Source organism: Embiotoca jacksoni, unplaced genomic scaffold (assembly GCF_022577435.1).
Source record: "Embiotoca jacksoni isolate LCO1_2020_lvr unplaced genomic scaffold, fEmbJac1.0.p SCAF_1, whole genome shotgun sequence".
NCBI classification, from domain to species: Eukaryota; Metazoa; Chordata; class Actinopteri; family Embiotocidae; genus Embiotoca; species Embiotoca jacksoni.
In genome coordinates, this window is record NW_027185229.1 from 17,068,554 (window position 1) to 17,080,715 (window position 12,162).

The following is a 12,162-nucleotide window of genomic DNA, read 5'->3' on the forward strand; positions in this document are numbered from 1 at the left end:
TAACCAAAGCCTCATCGGAACTCTATACGAACAAAAATATGTCGAGATTTTAAAAACATCAAACATCCCATATTCATCTTTATGTAGTTTTGCGTCTCTGCTCTTCAGCTTGTTTACCAAGAACAGGCCGTTGTGTTGTCTTTAAGGTGCACTGATGTCATGGCCCTTTCTTCTGATTGGCTGATTTATCTGACTGACGCATGCCCAGACCAACTACAGTATTTCTTCTGTCTTGTAGCTGTGAAGCTACAAGACAGAATGACCGCTCTTTGTTTTCTTCCACATAAAAGACAGTTGGCCGTTGACGGCTGACACAAGTGTCAGTTTGTTTTTACACTTATACAGAGTATTAATTGCACCTACACCTGCTTTATAATCAAAAATCAAATACTGCTCCTTTTAAAAAGAGTAAGGTAAATGCAGTTCAGAAAGTTTCACTCACAGAACCAATTTCAGTACTGCATTTTGTCAACTATACCAATTTAATTACATGTAAGATAGCACCGTTTAAAATGTTTTTATCCTGTTAACAATCTCGGTACCGCATGACAGGCAAACATGAAACTACTAAATCCAGGACAGCACAGATCACACCCTTTAAAACATACCTGACTGCAGTACATTTTGTACAATTTCCACCACAAAAAAAAGTAGTGGAAACATAAATATCTATTGCATCTTTCCCATTATGTGATTTTATATCTTTATGGAACAGCAACACGTGCCTTCACAAATATCTTACATTTGCGTGTCATAAAAACAAAGTTCAATCTGGTCATCATTACAGCCTCTTGTAGCTCTTTCAATGCAGCATATTCAACAGTGATTCTGGGAACAAAAACTATATATTTTTTCATACAAGTTTTCAATTCATGACCTCCACAAAGTGACCCACAGATACCGTCAGTGTGCCAACCCAAAACGGCAATGACACAACAATACAGTTGGTGTCTTTCTGTCTCTTCACAGGGCCAAGACATCGGCCCCGGACACCAATCTGATGTCGGATTTCCAACTAACAGTCCATTGTACTGCATACAGAATGGGAGTGTAGACACGTCAGTTTTTGCCCTACTTTGAAAACAGTGAATCCTCCTGAAGAGTAGTGGATTCAGGATCCTTCCCCATCACTTCACCCTGAAGTAGATTATTTTTGCTGTATCGGAGGTAGTTTTGTCAGCACCGTGGCCAGCAGATGATCTAACCTTGATCTCAGACGAGCCGAAGGGCCGACAGCACTTCACCACAGCGGCCGCTCACCTTCAGCTCAGCCAGGTGGTCTGCTCTGGTGGGCCCTATGTTCAAGATGGCGACTGGCATTTTTCTGTCACCCGCCGCCAGTAGAAACCTGTATCCTGAGTACACCTAGGAAACAACAAAGAGGAACACAATTACATGCAAGGTCCAGAAAAAAATAGTTTTGTAAGTCAGTGTTGTTCATCGAATTGCTTCTCGCATTATTCTAAAACCCCCACCTGTAACGACGACCCCACAACAAGCACAGCGTCTGACTCTGCCAGTCTGTCGTGCACGAACTGAACCGTTGCTTTAGTCACAGAGTCTCCAAAAAACGTGACCTCTGGCTTCAGTATCCCTCCGCAGTCCTCACAGGAAGGGACTCTGAAATTGAGAACCTGCTCATCCTCCAAAAAGACATCCCCATCCGGAGCCGTAGCGCCTGACTGAGCGCTCCAGTCTGGGTTTAACGACACAAACCGCCTCTGCAGCGCCTCCCTCGCTGAGATGGCGCCACAGCCGAGGCACATCACCCTGAGGAAGCCAGGATCTCATTCTTAAAAAGTCTTATCAAGTCATGACAAACGCATACTTCCTATTCATCCCTGTTTGAGATTCTTGCCATTAATTGTTTGTTCAAAATAAAATTCAGAAAACCTCTTCCATAATCTTCTGTGTAATGATTTACCATGCAACAGTCTGCAGCACCTCATCCTGCTTTGATAAGGTGCTCCGTGTACGTAAGCGCGACAAGCAAGAATAATCGAATAATAAATCAGAATAACACTCGGAGGGGGCTATTTTTTTTCTTCTTCAAAATTATGAGTTTTTTGGATACTTTGACCACTCTCAAGCAAAAATATAAAAGATATCACTTCTCTTATGCACACAAAAGGGTTATTTTTCTCAAATGTTGTTCAAAAATGTGTTCAAATCTATGTAAGTGACCCGCCAGGTGTGGGACATCAAGATGCTGATTACACAGCACGATTATTGCACGACTGTGCCTCGGACTGGTCACACTGAAAGGCCACTTATTGCAGAGGGATGGATTATTTTATTTTTTTTGTCAAAGTGCTCACTAACGTGGATTTTAACAAACTTATGACCAAAATTGAAAAGAAATGAACCTTTTATGTGCACAAAGGAGGTCTTAGATCTGTGACTTCAACTCGTGAAAAATGAGAGTAGAAACAAAAGAGTTGAGTTTATATTTTCTTCATGAACTTACTTTGGCTTCTGTGACGTTTATGACGTTTTGTGACGTAGCCTATCACACAAATCACAACCCATCTTGCCACCGTTGCTTATTGAAAGTATACGAACACCTCTTTTGTCTCACGAGGGCCAATGATGAATGTGTCGAGATGCTTGTTCTCCCACCTGTGCGCGCAGCCGTGGAGCTCCGTCAGCTGTCTCTGTCCTGCCTTTGAGTGCAGAGCATCCACGTTCTGCGTGACCAGCCAGTGGAGCTTCCCTGTCTCCTCCCACCGCTGCAGGACCCGGTGCGCGAAGTTCGGCTGGTGGGACGAAAACTGCGGCCACCCGACGAAGTTCCTGGCCCAGTAGCGCTGCCGGGACTTGGCGCAACGGACAAACTCTGCATGCTGCATGGGTCGTCTGTCTGTGCGAGCGTACAGCCCAACTCTCTCCGAGCGGTAGTCGGGGATGCCCGACTCCGTGGAGAGACCTGCTCCGCCGATGACAAACAGGCGTCGGGCTCGGCTCACGAAGTCCTGCAGCAGCTCCAGGGACTGGGCCTCGGTAGTGCTGCAGGCGGGCACAAACTTCGATATCCCTGCATGGACTGAGGAGGATCTCCTGGCGGGTGCTGTGTGTGGAGTGAGGACCCGCCACGGCAGTTTCATCTGTAGCGGGACAAAGCGGTGATTAAAACAAGCGCACCCCATGCGAGGCCCGGTGTGACATCACGCTAACTGTTTAGCTATGCTTTAACACTCCTACTTATCATAATAACATTGTCATTGTAGGTTTTTTTTGTTTTTTTATATATAAAGCATTAACGTCGATACAAGTTTAATAAATGAATTGAAAATATAAAAACACAACAGAGATATTCCAACAGACACTGGGCTACTTTCCTTCAGTTCACCTTTCAACCAGTCACTAACATCGAGCTGACTTTGTTTGGCGTCTTTACCTTATTTGTGGCTTACAGCGGTAACTACGCTATGAAGTTACTTTAGTTGGCAGCACCAGAAAGTGTCAGCAGCTGTAAAAGGTCGTTGAACAACATGACAAACCACGACAGCGATATAAGATGGGAACTTCTGTCAGACTGACACCGACAGCATCAGGAAGTACCTAGTTTAAGGTAACACCAAACACAGCCGCGCTGGTGCCTGGGAGTTGTAGTCACATGGTTTTAGCAATTATATTCTGCTTTCTTTGCCGACGTAGCAACATATAATTAATTTGAGTCTTTATGACGAGCCCAAATATATACATTTCTTTCAATTATGCAAGTCTGTAATTACAATTTAACATGTTAATAAAATAAACCCCAAGCAATGCACAACTACATCCCAGGGCTGGGCAATATCAACAAAATCAACTACTACAATTAATACAACAACAGTTTTTTTTGTGTCAATAAAAGACACAAATCCTCCACATAACACATCATTTTGAATTATGATTGCATTTGAATGTTGCAAAGGTTGAGAGCAACAGTAATGCATTTGTTGTTCCTGATCAGTCCTGCAGTACAGTTTTTGCATTAACATGATACCAGCGAGGGTTTGCAGTCATCAGATATGGACAGAACAAATATGTGGCTGAAGAGTTGAATGATTGAGCAGCAGTTGTCTTCTGTGTGTCCATTAGAATATCCTGCACACATCCTGATTACAAAACTCCAAGATATCTGTTGTAAGGAAGATTTAAATAAACATTAGCGTTACATTAGTTATAAACGTTACATACAAAGAAATCTGCCGGTGTGGTTGGTTGTAGTCGTACCAGAGTGTGTGCAGTTGAAGACAGTTTCTACATGGGTGTAAAATTCCTGTCCAAGGATGGAGTGGTAGTCCATGTGGCTCGTGTGGACAAAACACTGTGTTGCATCTTTAAACAGCAGATCACTCTCTCCATATTGCTGAGACTCAAACATCTTGAACTCTCTGTTTGGGTTGGCTGCCAATGTTTCCTATGTATATATATTAAAAAAAAAAGAAGTTATTTTTCAAAATTAAAAGAATAAATATCCGCCTAAACACTCCTCATGTCCTCTCTGCAAAGCTGCTAAAGATGTCTGTGTCCGTCCTGGTTTACATTGACATGCGTCAGAGGGAGCAAAAAAGTAAAAAGTGGATATCGGATCTTAATCATTGTTTGTTGTCAACCAAACTGGGTACATAGTATAAACAAAACCTATTCTTTGATGAGTTAATTCCTTGCTTTAGAACAAATTTGGTCAATTTCATTTACGCAAAGAAGCACATTTTTATGAATGAAAAAAGTGCTTTTAATTCAGTATAAAATTGTTTTAAAAGCAATGACAAACATGTAGGAGATACATGTTGCAAATTGCAGGAGACTTACCAAAGGAAGACCTTAACGGCTTTTATGCCGTTTGTTTAAGCTGCAGCTTTAAAAGTTTACTTCAGGTGCTAAATAGTTAAGGAACCTGTCCTAGACTCATAATGCACAGTGCTGTTACTCATGGCTGCCTTCTGCCTTTTACCAATACTCTGCCAGGATATTAAGTAGGTACTCCCACCGGGAATAAAAAAAAAAAAACTAACCTGTGACTTCATGAGGAAGTCGTACACTCGCGCTGTGAGCACTGGCCGAGTCATGACGGTGTTCGGTGGGATGAGGCCCAGATTACAGCTCTCCCACTCTGACAGCGGGGCACGGCGACCGTCACCACACAGCAAGTCAAAGTCTGACGACATCCACCCCTCTGCCCAGCCAGTCGAACTCAAACCTGAAGAGCAACATGAGAAAAGGACACTGTAACATAATCGTGTTAGCCAGCATCAGTGTGTGAGTGTGTGTGAGTGTGAGTGTGAGTGTGTGTGTGTGTGTGTGTGTGTGTGTGTTCATGTCCAAACTTAATCTTGAATACTCACTCAGGATGTTGGTGTGGAGGTTGTGCTGCTCAAGGAAGGCCACATCACCGTAGCTTTTACCACTGGGATCTCCAACCAGGCACCTGAATATGAATAAATAATTAAAGGGACAGTTCAGACAAATTATTTCACCTTTTTTTTCCTCAGGGATATCTCTCAAAACAACTGTAAAATGTTGCTTCAATGTGATACAGTGAAGGTAATAATGGTTGATACTGTGATTTGTAGATTATTCAGCTGAATCTGCTCTTCAAGCAAATTTTGATTAATAGCTACAACTCTCAGTTGCTATTAGTGTCAATTTGGTCAATAAACTGGTGAAATTAATGGAGCACTTAGGAGTTAAAGAGTCAGTTACTGCTGTTAGGAGTTAGTAGAGACAAAAACAGATCTAAAAGAAAGTAAATGTTGGACTTATATCTGCCTCGTAGCCAAAAAAACACAACTGTAAGTGAAGTAACTGTAACTGACTTTTCTGTATTAACTGAAAGAATATGATAATGTCAGTGTTTGTTTTATAGCAGGTCCTAAGAGGCCAAATAAATCTGTTAATTCAAGTTTAAATGCATTTTTTGAAGGCTTTAGGGTGGCTGTAAAGGGAAACCACTGCACCTTAAAGCCCCCATATTGCCGTAGTAACGCTCATTGTGGTTGTCAGCGCAGCGTTTGGTCGCAGCCTCTCCTGTGCCTCCCATACACACTTTGCACAGATTCCCCCGAGAGCCAGGAAGACAGCCTTTCCAAAACACCTCATTGTACTCTAAAAAACACACACAAAGGTGCAGAATGAAGCCACATGTGAAGCTTTTGCAACTGTGGATTAAGTTTAAAATGACGAGCAGCTAACAGTTATGAGAGCAAAGGTCCAGAGGTTACAAACAAAGAAGATAATATTCACGCATAGAGTGGACAGCCAGTACAATAATCAGAGACTATTGGTGAGTAAGCTCAGTGCAGCAGGACTTCATGTGCATTTCAGGAACCAGTACCTTGGTCTGGATCACAGGGGGAGCTACTGTTACGCTCTACACTTAAATTGTGTCTGTATGGCAGCAGCCAGCCAGCGGGGCCGTACATGTGGCCGTGACAGGAGCGTCGGCCTCCGAGATTCCCGATGAATAGGTTCCTGGTGGAGCGCTTTGCAACTGCTACACCAACTAGTGAGGGCAACACTGAGGAGAGAGAGTGATGGTTTCATGTTTTATGACAATAATCACAGAAAAACCGCTGCAAGTGCAGTACGTAGCTGTTTCCAGTCTTCATCTTACCATCTGTTTCTAAATGTGTTGATCCTTCTTCAGCAGGCACACATTTCTTTCCTGAGGGAGTCCAACAGAGCACAGATTTCTCAAAATTCTGTATTAATAAAGACAAGGACTTCAGCAAATCTAATGATAACTGTGATGGTTATTTTTACAGTTGAGAATGTAGTTTGTAAAATTCCCACAAATAGAAGAAAACCCATTTAAACTGGACATTTCTTTGGGTCTTCGGCCTTCAGAAAAGACAAAATGAGGTGTTAAAATATTTTTGGATTGAAGGCGCTGCAGGCAAAAACGCCATCATCAGAAAGTGAGACACCTTCAGTTGATGAATGGTTTTACTTCAATTAAAATGTCTTTGACTGATAGAATAACTTTCCCCACTAGCACATGCTTGAAAAAGCATGGACAGCCAAGGTTTCTATTTTCAGTTAAAGTAACTGTAAGAGTTTAAACGATTCAATGAATAATCCATCGACAGAAAATTATTAAACAATTTTGTAAATTAATTAACGGTTCGAGTCCCTTTCCAAACAACATATCCCAGATTCTCAGGATCAATTCTCTCAAATGTGCAAATTTGTTGCTTTTCTATGTTTTATTTCAATATAAATGAAATATTTTGGGGGGTTTGGACTGTTAAATAAAACGTAAAATATAAACACGTAAAATATAAATCTTTGGACTCTGGGAAACTGAAATGGACATGTTTCACTGGTTTCTGACAGTGTTACACAAAACAATGAGTCAATGAACTAAGAAAATCCCATCAAATGAACTGATAATTAAACTGCTCATGAGCCACAGTCATAATTAGGCTACCACATCATTGGCACAGTGCTTTGCCAAATGCCTTCAAATTGCTGTTTTTGTCCAACTAATAGTATAAAACTAAAAGACATTCAATTCACAATCCCATCTTCACATTTGAGAAGCTGAAACCAGATGATATTAGCATGTTGCTTAATAAATGGCTTTGGTTAAATCTACTTTTGTAAAGTAATTAGGCTCATCCATTTAATGACCAATGAAGGCCATCCGTCAATAACAAACGCAGTAAACTCTATCTACTGCGATGTTGGAGCAGCCTTTTTGTTGTGTGTTTATACATCGTGAGGACAAACTCACAGACTCGGATGAAGACGGTGAACAGTCGTACCATAATATTCTGTCACTACAGGGACGAGCCCGCATTTCCCTGCGATGAAGGAGTGAGTTGCATCCAGCGAGACGGCATCCACCTCGTCCCTCTGTGGTAAAGGCACCGGTCATTGGAGCTTGTATAATAGTGCTCTACAGAGTGTAATAAGAATTCAGGTGACTTCGGCTACCTTAATTTTCTCAATGCAGTCGCGCATTGAGACCGCTCTGACACACACCAGCGGATCTGACTTTATACTGAGAGCCCACTGCTCACATTTCTTCTGCTCTGCAAGGCTGATGCAGCACCAGCGCACAACACTGTCCTCCAGGGAGCTTCCTGCAACACATAATGACACCATGACATCACAGCCTGTCTGTTTTTCGATGTAAAAACTGATAACCGCACATCGGCAGGTGTAAGCACCTTCATGCCCAAGACCTTTGAGGAGCGCAACATAATCCAGCCCCAGCACCTGACTGACGTCCATGCCATCCGGCAGAACAGCTAGTTTAGCTGTCATGTCTTTGAAAAGAAGGTCATTTTCTCCAAAAGTTGACGAGCTGAAGAGCTGGAAGCGCTGCCTCTCTCTGCCTTGTTGACCAAAAAGCATCTGAAGAATCAATAAAGAATCGTTCATTGGGGTGAAAAGGACAGGTACAACCATGAAGCACAGAAACAAAGTGTGTGACAAAGCAGAAAAAATGAGCAAAACATTTTACCTGCGCAGTAATTAGAAATTTGCGAACAACTTTGCGAAAGTTGGCCCTGGTGACCATGCCGCCTCCTGGACCACGTCCCAGATTACAGTTTCTGTAGTGGCTAAGAGGAGCTTGTGAGCCGTCAGTACACAACAACCTGAACCCATCTCGCTCACTCTCTGACAGAACAGACAGAAAATTTAAAAGATGACGTTACAACCCTAAAAAAAAAAAAAGACTTTTAATGATTTCGTAAGTCTTTAAAGTCAGTAGGATTTTCTCTAGTATGGTAACTGGAGTGAATTTAAACTGGATCTTATTTAACACTGTTATTTATATAAAAGCAGATCTTTTAATATTTTTTTCATACAAGACATCATGATATTGGAATTGTCGTTGTCAAAGCTTGATTTCTTTTTCTTTTTCCATCAGGATGGGTTAGTTTTGCATCTGTGCAATAACCACTCTGCTTGGTGCAAATTAGTTTTCTCAGTTTTCTCTGAATTGCAGCACTTCACATTCATGTGAAACAGCTGACTCGGCTTGGAAGAGAGAAACATGGGGCATTAGTTGCAGCCAAGGTATCATTGCAAATACTCGATCAGCATCTTTCAGGGGTCTCTTAGAAATTAGAATTGGCCTTTTTTTTTTATTATTATTGCAATAGAATAAATAAACAGTAAGATATTATAGTATTGGACAATACCTTCAATACCTTACCTTCAATACTTTCGAGGGCTAAATGATCCACAAATGCAACATCCCCTACGCCCCTCCTGAGACATCTTTTTTAGAGCAAGAGAGGCCAAAATTATTAGTCACCAATTGTTTAGTAACAATCCTAATTTTTTTTAAATATATCAAACCTAAATTATCATACAAGAGTGTGTTGATCTTCTGTCGAATCTGACCTGAGAGCTCCCTGGTTGTTGTAGAAGGGCTCATTATGAGACGTTTCGCAGTGGTAATTCTTCTGGCGGATGTAAGACTTCTGGCCTTGGCACAGAGCGCACAGAGGAGGTGCCATGGCAGCAGCTCCAGGAACACAGCTGGCACTGAAAAAGGTACTGACGTCTGCCAGAGAGGAGAAAAACAAGTCAGAAGACCGAAGAACCCGATCAGAAGTGAGAAAATAGAAAGAGTACCGGTAAGCTTGTGCATGATGACAGTCTCATTACCCTGACTGAGCGGCTGCTCTTTTGACCAACTCAGGTAGTTTCGGGACAGCAGGAAGCCGAGCGGGAGACTCCATCCAGCCGTCCATCGAACCCCACTGTGACAACTCCTAAGGCCCTGCAGGGACCGTATGTCCAAGCTGCTGTTTCTCACCACAGCCACAGCCAGAATACAGCCTCCTGTAGATCAACAGAGTTGCACCGTCTCAGACAGGCAGAAGTGTTTTACAAGCGTGATGTAAAACCTTCATCAGTATAATCCTAACAGTCCCAACAATTGTACCAAATGCAGTGATAATGCTGCCACTGTACGGAATACCAAAAAAACAAATCCAGATGTTCTGAAAGGACAAGGTCAACCTGATCTCATGTAGCTGCAATACAGATTCCCCTTGAGGCAAAACTCTGTGTAAAAGTTATCGACAGCATAAGCCTGCAAGGCAACGGAGAGTTATTACGTAGAGGTGGAAAACCTCTAGGTAACACCTACAGTGTGGAAAGGGTGTCCTGTCTTTTTTTGGAGAAATTAACCGACAGTATGTGGCCAGAGGGAAATCAGATAAAGATAAAAGACAAATATATGAGATACTTTAATGCAACTTCTGGAGGATCGTCAGACTTAAATTAATAAAGAATTACATAAAACGAGGGCAGTTCTAAAACTAATTAAAAAAATTTAAAAAAAAGCCCTACACCTCTCATTAACAAAGATTTTATTTGATATGTATTTTTTCCTGTATATTTATTGTTGAAAGTGGGGTGGTGATGGTGTTCATAAGCGTGAATGTATTGTTGCATCTTAGTAGTAAGATCAAGGAAAAGAGGTGATGTCAATTTTAGTGCAAATCCTTTGTTCAACACGCCGTACAACTCTAGGAGATACTTTGTATTTTGCAAGCACATCAAGCCATTATCGGCGTCCACATAGCTTTACACTTACGAGAGGGAACTTAGAACAATGCTCAACCCATTTTGCTCACGGTGTATCGAGCCCTCTTTCACAACAACAAACTGTACAACTCCAGAAACACAGTAGAATTAGTTTGACAACCAATCAGGCTAATATTGTTTGCCACAGACATCTGTGGTGGTTTAGAACAATTTACTTAAACACAAACACATGAGCTCAGAGCAGGCTGGGAAACTCCAGCCCTGACCTGAACAGACAACAGTATGTGTGACTGTATGTTCTTTCGATACCAAGACTGAATAAATATATTCAAGGAGACCTACCATCACTGTATATCTCCTTAGCGACAACAACAAGGTCGAACTGCTTGACAGCAGAATAAACCTCTCCAGCATCTAACGTCACTGTATCGGCACGATTAGCCTGAAACAAAGAATTCAGATATTGAGTTGTAATTTTACAGCTCAAAGCGCACTTGACAGCAATGAAAGCGTTTCACTTTAAGGTTGAAGCTTCAGTTTAAAATATTTATTATTTAAATTTACTCAGCTATTCACAAAAAAAATAATTTGAAGCCTTGATTGTGTTTGTTGGTACTTTCCTTTTGGGGGTCAATCTTCAAACCCCGGACAGTATCATTATTTGACACGGCCACTACAAGATTTTGATTTAAGACAAATATAAAATTCATAAAAGAGCTTTCTGCTTTGTCCTAATTCATCTTCAGGGCAAAGTTTTGGATGCAGTAATAAGGTGTAAACAAACCTGACAGTGGGATCATACCTTACAAAACGAAATCAAATTCAGTGTTTTTAATTTTATTTATATGTTAAGGTGTTGGTTGTGCTATTTTGATAAGGATACTGCTTACAATTAAAAAAGAATAATTTTTTTAAAGGCAGACAATTCACAACATATTTCACTGCCATCTTGGTCTTTATGAAGGATGCCTTTACAAAAACAGTAAATCTTAATTACTTTTTTTTTTTATATATATATATTTCCTCATATTTCCTTGTACACTTGCTCAGCATTACAGGTTGTCCTCAAGACTAACTGTAGCCTCCAGATTCCTTGATTGTTGCCATTAGCTTCACTACTGCCACTGACCTCGGCTGCCCTGCTGCACTGGATAGTACTCATTTGTCTATGTTTAATCAAAAAATATGAATTCACTTTTCTTGTATTGCCTTCCATGTACTGCAGGGTTTAATTTCATTTCAACATCCATCTGTTTTTTACATTTATGCTCTTTTTTTTTTTACTTTAGAAGATATTTCATAAAGATATTAAAAAACACAGACATAACCTCATGCCTCAATTGCTAAAATTATGACATATCATTTCTGAAGGTCGCTCACCTTGATCCGATCGATGCAATCCGCCGTGCTGGACGCTCGTATGCAGGAGAGTCTGGCAAAAGCTGCTACAGCAGCTGGCGGCAGCACAGCCACCAGAGCTTTAGCTAGTTCTGCACATTTCCTCTGTTCAGGATCTGAAACTGTGCACCATCGAATCTTCTTGGCTACCAAGTTCAAACGGTCCACACAAGTCAGTCAGAGGAAAAATGAATTCAGTCCTTTCAGTGGAGAATTTTAGATGTTGGTCAACTTCATGCATATTTGTGCTTTAAGAAGACG

At 41.3% G+C, this 12,162-nt stretch overlaps 2 protein-coding genes across 3 annotated transcripts; both read right to left on the reverse strand.

Annotated features, from left to right (window-relative positions):
• Positions 1-12: 12 nt before the first annotated feature.
• sirt4 (sirtuin 4) lies at positions 13-4,064 on the reverse strand. 2 transcript variants are annotated; one of them, XM_069143931.1, is made up of 4 exons: positions 3,398-4,064; positions 2,620-3,104; positions 1,476-1,770; positions 13-1,365 (listed from the first exon to the last, which is right to left on the reverse strand). In XM_069143931.1, exons 2-4 carry the CDS (start codon positions 3,102-3,104, stop codon positions 1,213-1,215), a joined length of 933 nt encoding a protein of 310 aa, XP_069000032.1. In that variant the 5' UTR covers positions 3,398-4,064; the 3' UTR covers positions 13-1,212. The 2 variants fall into 2 exon arrangements, with proteins under 2 accessions (XP_069000032.1, XP_069000024.1); XM_069143923.1 differs by lacking the exon at positions 3,398-4,064 and having other exon boundaries at positions 2,620-3,246.
• On the reverse strand, positions 4,035-12,069 carry sxph (saxiphilin; the record flags this gene model as incomplete). The annotated part of the gene is made up of 16 exons (XM_069145544.1): positions 4,035-4,123; positions 4,219-4,405; positions 5,004-5,188; positions 5,334-5,416; positions 5,946-6,093; positions 6,323-6,505; positions 6,602-6,652; positions 7,755-7,845; positions 7,927-8,075; positions 8,163-8,349; positions 8,459-8,616; positions 9,158-9,222; positions 9,349-9,511; positions 9,616-9,792; positions 10,846-10,945; positions 11,884-12,069. Coding segments are annotated over 16 exons (2,157 nt in total), but the record flags the coding sequence as incomplete, so codon positions are not given.
• Positions 12,070-12,162: the final 93 nt, after the last annotated feature.